Genomic DNA, 8,311 nt, shown 5'->3' with positions numbered 1-8,311 from the left:
CCGGCTTCTGGACGGCCGCTCACAGCGGCTGCTGGCCGCTCACGTTGGCTGCTGGCTACACACGGTAGCCCATGCAACCCACTGCCACAGGGGCTGCAGCCTACACCATCGCTGGCGACTCATGGCAGCCCAGCTCCAGGTTGAGCTGTTATTCAGCATCTTAGCTGTAGAGGGCAATGTCACTGGCCCTCATATGTGGGATCTGAACCGGGGCCCTCTGGCGTCCCAACCCAGCTCTCAACCAACGCGCCACTCGGCCGGCCCAATATCTGTATTTTTTTTAGAGATGCAGACTCATGCATGAGAGACATAATAGACAAGTTACTTATGAATAAGAGGAGAGACAAAGCAAATGTGGGAACAGTCGACAACTGCTGCATCTGAACAATGGATATATGAGGTTTAGCGTGTTATTCTATTTTTGTGTATGTTTAAACTTTGTAAAAATTTTTTAACAAAAACAGTCTTTTATATATTCTTTTTTTTAATCACACCTTTTCCATATAAATCATAAATGTGCCAAAATTCAGAATAGAAACTGTTAAAAGAAAACAGAGTAGCTAGAAGTGGGAAATAGTCAGGAAAGTTCAGGAGAGAAAAAAATAAAGGGTTAAAATGATTCTTATTTTAAGTTGGAAAAAATGTAAGGTCAGATATATTTAACAAGTAACAAAAAAAAAAAAAAAGCAAAAAGTTCCTTTCTGAAATACATGCTCCAAGCCAGAATTCAGCTGAAAGTAGCTTACCATTGTTATTTTGGGATAACTCAAGTTTCTCACAGTGATGCTGTGCCAGAAACAGCCCACTGATAAAGTCTGCTTCATGTCCCACAATGTCATGACACACTGGGAAGGAAATCATGATCTAGGTGTAATATCCCAGTGTCCTCAAACATAAAATGGTAGTATTATACTGACCATATGATTTGCCACAAGAATTAAATAAAATTCCAAATATGACTTATGCAGAATTTTGTAAACCATAGAGCTACTTCAAATGAAAGGTATAATATAAAAGGTATCACTGATCAAGAACAGTAAGAAACTATTACATTACTGGGCCAAGGTGAAATAAAGTGGCGGTTCCCCAATGTACCAGTTCCTATAAAAGGTTTCTCCACCTTTCCTAACCTTCTTCCTAATATCATACAGCCCCAGGGAGACATGAATGCTGCTGTGTGAGTATACTAACACACAGGCTTAAGTGAGCCACCTGACAATTATTTTCAACCAAAAGCAACTAATGCACACTTTTGTGTTTAAAGCACTAAACCTCAAATAACATCAGAACACTTAGATAATTTATTTTTAGATTGTTCCAAAGATTTATTTAATCTTAATTTGACAGCAGCACATTTATTTCTTCAAGCTTTGTAGAAAATCCTAAAATGGAGGCATCTTCCTAAGAAATGGAGGGGATTAGCAAAACTGCTTAGACAAAGTTTTAAAAGAAGTAAACAGAATGATATATGGAGCGCAATGACTGATGAGCAGAAAATGTGCTTTCTCTAGCTGATTCAACCGCATAGGGTGACCTTGATGGCATTCTATTTATTTGCACCTCAATTTCCTACTCATCTAACCTCATCAGCTATTATGAAAGGTGAGGAAGACTGCTTTAAAACACCACAAAGTATATCAATTAGCAATATTTTGTCATTTAGGTTCAATTCCTTTAACCTTGTTTGTGTCTCCATTATTCTGACTTTAAATTCTGTTTACAACTACAAATCTGATCTACTATATTTCCCCATTGATGTTTACCAATTTTTTTCTTTTTTAAAAACAGGATCAGGGAAACACAAAAGAATCAATCACATTTAAAAGTACATATGACCCCCTAAGCTCTGAAGCTTGAGATTCACACAAAAGCTGCAGGCTCAGGAAAGAGAGAGGAATTTAGATTACACTTTAACCCCAAATACACCCTTTGAGTTCTGACCTCTCTCCCGTCTTAAACTCCAACTGCCTTTTGGATGTCAAGTTGCTAAGTTACCTCACAACAAATTCACTGTCAACTGCTTCTTCTCTCTTAAAACTATTATGTTGGTAAATGATATCGTTTATCTAAGATACTCCAAAATTAACACCCTCAATTTCTCCACCTTTTTCATTTCCTATATCTCATTGTTTATAAGTTCAACCAGTGCTTGTCATGTCCATTCCTCCCTTTAAATTGCTCCCAGCACTGCCTATCCTCTCTCACCTGGCCCATAATTATAGCCTCCTAAACAATCTCCCTGTTCTCCATCTCAGTCCTCTACACTATGCCTCCAAAACTATCCTTCCAGAAATCCAGATAGGCTCATGTTGCTCCCCTCCACAAAAATCTTCAAAAAATTCAGTCAACCTGAAAATAAGCTAGGACCACCCTATATAAAGCACCGATAACCCCATTCCCAATCCCCCTTAACCTGCTTTATCTTTTAATGACAGTACGTTCGGCCGTCTAGATACTCTGCCTCCTGCCACTAGAATGAGTGCATGGACATTATTTGCTGTCTGGTGTGTTCTCTGCTATATCCCTAGCTCCTAGAACAGCGTCTGTCACAGATGAAGCAGTCAATCAATATTTGATAAATGAATTAACTTAGCAAAGCATTCAAGATCCTTTATTACCAGTCACTCAACTTCCTTCCCAGCTTCATCTCCCACAACTGCTTCCATCTCTAAAATGCCCTTATCCAAATCTACCACAATCCCTCCTCATTCATCAAGGCTGTTTGGACGCCACCTCCTCCTGGAAGCCTTCTGTAAATGTACCTGAATTAATGACTCTTTCCTCCAGGATCGCATACCACATCACTTGTATCTTTAACAGTCAGTTCCTTTACATTACCACCAGTCTAGGGCATCTGGAGGGCAGAAACCTTTTACTCGACTTTGTAGCCCTAGGAAGTAGTTCAATATATAGTCACTGCTTAGCAAAGACTATGCAAAACTGAGCATGTGGCCTCTTAAATCCTTTTTAAAAAATGAGAAGCTTTGGGCTGACCGAGTGGCGCGATGGTTAAGAGCTGGCTTGGGACGCCAGCGGCCCCCGGTTCAGATCCCACATATGAGGGCCAGTGACACTGCCCTCTACAAAAAAAAAAAAAGAGAGAAGCTTCTATGAAAAAGGGCAGTTTGGGTGTCTAGTGTCTGGCACTTGGTAGGAACTCAGTTAATATTTACTAAATCAAGTTGAATATTGAGATATCTTTCTGCTCATTAAAGAAGTGAATAGTCCTAGAAGAGTCAATATTTCAGGCAAAATCTTATCAGTTTACCTTACTGTGAATTAGATATTATATCCTCTCCTTTGGGTAGGTTTTGATACTATAGGAGGGGAGAAGAGAGAATAAGCACACTGGGCAGGGGTGGAGGAGGGGGGCAGAGGTGGCTTTGAAGGGGAAACGCCCACTGTCTTGGTTGCAACTAGTAATAACAACACGTTCCCTACCCCTTTCCACAAGAACCCAGAGCATTATAAACTGGAAACGCCAGTCAGTGACAGGCACCTAAAAACCTTCAGTAACTCTAATACTTCAATCCTGAGGCCTTTGGTCATTACTGCTCAAAAGGTAAAAATCAAAACCAGAGTCGATGTGCAGTGTGTGATGCAGTATATCCAAAAGTTTCCCTCAGATCTCAAGCCAGTCCCGAAAAAGCGGATGCTCTATATGAACTCTCCAAAAGGCTCCAAGAGTTCTCAGCTAACTCCAGTAAGGACTCAAGTGAGGGGAAGGGTGTGGCCCAGAACCAATCCCCTCAATCCTGTAGCCCTTGGGCCAGCTGGCCACCCACTTCCATCTGAAAGAAAGGGACAGAATTTCTAGGTTTGTCTCAACTTTAACATAACTGTTATTATGAACACCAATTAAAAAGGCCACAAGTCCACGGGCAACCTAGCCCCTCAGGTTACCAACAATCTCTACACCACACTTAACTGATCTTAAGTTGCACTCTTTCTAAGTCTGAATGGAAGGTAGAAATGTTCATCAACATGATCAAACACTAATGTGACATTTTCTTGTGAGAACGATAATCTTATTTCACTTAAAAAAAGAAAATTCAATTTTCCTACATTTAAGCTCCGGTTACATGAATTTTCAGAAACTGAAAATGAGCATGGAGAAGAGAATGCTCTCTGTGAGCCAGCACTGACCACACTGAAGAAGCTCCAAAAAGCACTAGACCTTCCTTCTAATTGATTCCCTGGGGCAACCCCAACGCTTGAAGTTCCCAATTATTTGAGCAGCTCTGGCTTCTACAGGCATTAACACGAGTGTTCTAAAGGAATGCTAAGTCCAATTTGATAGTTTTGGGAAGTGAGGGCTGTCACTTTCATCTCTGAATCCCTCGGTGCCTTCATGACATATGCACATGCTGTTTAATTTCACCTTTTCTCAGCAAGGCAAAATATTCAGTTGTGTAAAACAGGTTAATCTCAAGCTGAATATGTAAGAGTTTACTAAAACAAACTTTTCTTGGTTAAGAACCACATAGGAACATGTAAGAGTTTACTAAAATAAACCTTTCTTGGTTAAGAACCGCATAGGAAAGTGAACATCAGAGTTTCAAGTTTCCAGTCAACTGGAATGGAATGAAAGCCCTCTCAGGATGTCTAATCCCAAATTGGCCCCAATCTATGGCATCTTTCAAGAAGTCAGTCTCCACCGGGTTCTAATCAGATCCCCCCAACCCTCCTCCTAAATTCAGGTTATCCAGCTCTCCCGGATGGTGTGGGTCCAGAGTCCATATTCCCAGGTAAGTTTAACCTTCTTAAGTAAAGGTCAGGAGTATGAATGGGTTCTGAGGCAACCACACCACCTAAAGAGTTACAGTAACTACCAGAAGGTGGACAGTTATTCCATCAAGGAATTGAAGAAATGATAACAGGGTGTACCAGATGGCTTTATCTACGACCATGCTCATGCTCCGGGTAGACCATTCCAGCATCACACCAAAATTCCTCATTAAATAATTTACACTCTTAAAGTTACCATTTAAATATAAAAGGGGGGGGGGGAATGCAAACATCAATGAAGGACTCCTAGAGCACCTACAATTAATATTCTTAAGAACACCAACTTTTATCAAAAATGCTTTAAAATGTGTCAAGTGCTCAACTATTTGCCAGGTTGTTGCTACTCAGCACCCAAAAGGCAAACAATATAAACATATTTGCCCAAAGAGATAAAATTTTAGCTAACATCTTTTTCATTAGGAATTTAAAACAGTATTTTTGAGATGCCCTTTATTCAGGGCATTCTCTAAAGGATCTGTGAGCTAAAGGTGACAGATGTCTTATAAAGTGTGACACCCTTTATAAAGTAATGGAAAAATTAAAATGAATTAAGCACTGGCTAATAACAACAGTGATATAGAGCTTACTACGTGTTTTATATAGTAATTCATTAATCCTCACAGTACCCTATAAGTCCCATCTTTATCCTTGTTGTACAGTCAACTCGAGTAACTTGCAGAAATACGCTGGTATTTCTGTGGTAGAGATGAGAACCTGTGATTCCCAGGCGTGGCTGCACACTGGAATCACCTGGAGGGATCTTTAAAACTCCATCCCCACTCTGATTTAATTGGTATGGGTGCCCGGGGCATTCTAACCAAAGTTTGGGAATTGCTTTGTCTTTGCTCTTAAGCACTAGGTATTAGTAGTATTGCTGCAGTTCTATTATTCTCCTTCTCAAGAGTTTCTTTGCTGAGGCGTTAAACCTGGGACAAAGGTTGAGAGAAAAAGCAGAAGAGGAAGCGGTGGCAAGCCTTGCCAAGGGTAACCGAACCAGCTGAGACTGGACGCAGACGGCTCAGCCGGGGAAGGCTGCGGCGCCGGCGACCTCGGCCTGGGGAGGGGGCGGCGGGCCCACTCCAGCTGGGGCCGCAGCAGCACGGAGACCCGAGGGAGCAAGTGTCTCGGAGGCGATCGCGGGCGCCGAGGGAGCGCGGGGCCACAGTCCCGCGGGAAGGCGCGCTCCCTCTCACGTGACTCCCCCCTCCGGCCAGCCCATGCTGCCGGGATGGGGACCCGCGTACCCCCAGCGCAAGACGCTGCGTTCCCGACCGTCCCCGGCCCCCGGGGCGGGAGGCAGTCACAGCCAGTCTGATGGGACCTAAGTTACTTTGTGCCGCCCGGCCGACACCGGAAAGTTCGTTACTTTGCTCCGCGGGGCGGGGATGGGAAGCGCAGGACAGGACAGGACCCGGGTGCGGGGAGAGGAGCAGGACGGCGTCCCGGGCGGATACCCAGATCCTCGGCCTGGCCCAGCCCCCCGGCTCCCTTTCAGTCCCCACCGTATACCCACCCGGAGGTGAAATCCTGCTGCACGCTCAGCAGCCGCTCGCGCAAGGTCTCCAGCATCGCTGCCACAGTGTCTTCTCCCCTCAGGGCTCAGACCTGGCCCTCGTGCCCCCGCACCTGTCACCCGCGCGCCCCTCTCGCTCGCGGCCCGCCCCGCCCCCGGCCCGGCCCTCGCCCCTGCGCCGCAGCCTTTTCCGCGTTTCGCCCCCGCTCTCGCGCTCTCGCCCCGCCCCGCCCCAGCCGGCGCAGCCGCAGTGGGCCGCGCCCGGCTCCGGTTGCGGAAAAGGGGCGGCCCTTCTCTCCCAGTTGAAAAAGCCAGCGGATTCGATACCTTTCTCTAGCTCGTTCCAGGCCCTCTCGTTTTACTCTTTAAAATGAAAGTGGTATCGTGAGAGAATATTTTAAGTCGAGGGATCTTTTGAGTGCAGCGTTGGTTTTTACGGTTTGGAAGAGAGGCGGATAAATTCTTGCAAAGCGCGCACCTCCCTGTAGCAAATCATTTCATGGACTCTCGGTTGACCGCACTAGCGTTGACCTTCGATGAGGCAGTAAACCATTCTTAACTTCGGTTTCTTCATTTATAAAGTGGCAATAAGAACCAACTGTTCTGACATCCTAACTTTCCACTCTCTTCAACCTACCCCATCAGCTTTTGTGCCCTTCACACCAAAGAAGGTTGCCTTGTTGAGTCACTAATGAGCACACCATGTTGCCCACACTGTTTGCTACTTATCTGCCCAGATTTTTTTGTCGAGTTCTCAGTGGCTCTCAATGCAGTTCCCTATCGCATTCTTAAGACTTTCTTCTTTTGCCTTCAAGGAAACCATACTTCTACTCTTTCTTGTCTCCACACCTATTTCAACAGCTGCTCCCAACACTGCATCTCCAGCTTCCCGCTCTTCTCCACCTATGCCCTCTACCTGGGTCATTCTATCCATTACCTTGCTGTAAATTCTATCAAGGCACCAATGACTCCCAAATCTCTAGCTTCAGCCCTGTCCTCCCTCCCTCCTTCAATTCATACCAGTTGTTTACTCAGCATGTATCCAGTACATGCTGACACAACATACCCAAAATTGAAAATTTGATTGCATACTCACTTCCTAAACTCCTCATTTCCCAACCTTTTCCCTTTCAGTAAATGACATCACCACCCACCAAGTTACTCACGTTAAGCCACCTGAAATAACGCCCTGGTTCCTCTCCTTTCCTCATCCTCCAAATTAATCCATCAAATCCAATCAACTCTATTTCTAAAGTAACACTGGAACCTGCTCCCCTTTCTTTATCTTCACTGTAATCACTCTAGCCTAGTCCAAAGCACCACCATCTTTCACCAGGAACACTGACAGGTCTCCTGATTCTCCTCCTGATTCCACCCACACCCCTAAGCAGATGAAATTAATTTAAAAAGAGCAATCAGGTCACATTGCCCTCCTGCTTAAAATCACTCAATTGTTCCCAGTGCACTTAGAATAAAATTCAAACTCCTTACTTGGCTTACAAAGTCCTAAAATTTGAACCCTTCCTGATATTCTGTCCAAAGCAAGTACTACTCATCTATTGGGTCCTCGACATTTAAGCCATACCAACCTTTTGTGTGTGTCTGTTCCTTGCAAATTCTAGGTTTATTTCCACCCTGAGGCCGCTTCACAAGCTTTTCTCTGAACTGTCCTATGGCTGGTTCCTTCATGGCATTCAGGTCTGAGCTTAAGTATCTTCTCCTTAGATAGGTCTTCCCTGATCATTCAAGTTACCCACCCAACCACTTCCTATCACACAACCTGTTTCTCAACCTAGTATACATCACTATCTGATAATTGAATAATTCTTTTATTTTTATAAAGTTGTTTATTTAGTTACACATTTATTTTAAAATCAGTGTTGGGACTATGATAAAGCAGATAAGGCCAAAAATATAAAGGGGAACCCAAAAGTTCAGTAATCAAGATGAATTTTATATATATATATATATATATATATATATATATATATTTTTTTTTTTTAAGATTTT

At 43.7% G+C, this 8,311-nt stretch overlaps 1 protein-coding gene across 1 annotated transcript in view; it reads right to left on the bottom strand.

The window, feature by feature from the left end:
- Positions 1-6,465, bottom strand: part of DTNBP1 (dystrobrevin binding protein 1) — a 155,008-nt gene extending 148,543 nt beyond the window's left edge. The window contains exon 1 of the mRNA XM_019662181.1: positions 6,302-6,465. Coding sequence (XP_019517726.1) covers positions 6,302-6,357 — 56 coding nt within the window. The 5' untranslated portion in view covers positions 6,358-6,465. The remainder of the gene's footprint in view (positions 1-6,301) is intronic.
- Positions 6,466-8,311: the final 1,846 nt, after the last annotated feature.

The sequence above is a fragment of the Hipposideros armiger genome, unplaced genomic scaffold (genome assembly GCF_001890085.2).
Source record: "Hipposideros armiger isolate ML-2016 unplaced genomic scaffold, ASM189008v1 scaffold_369, whole genome shotgun sequence".
Classification (NCBI taxonomy): Eukaryota; Metazoa; Chordata; class Mammalia; order Chiroptera; family Hipposideridae; genus Hipposideros; species Hipposideros armiger.
The sequence above is the reverse complement of the archived record's forward strand: the minus strand, read 5'-3'. Positions and strand labels throughout refer to the sequence as shown.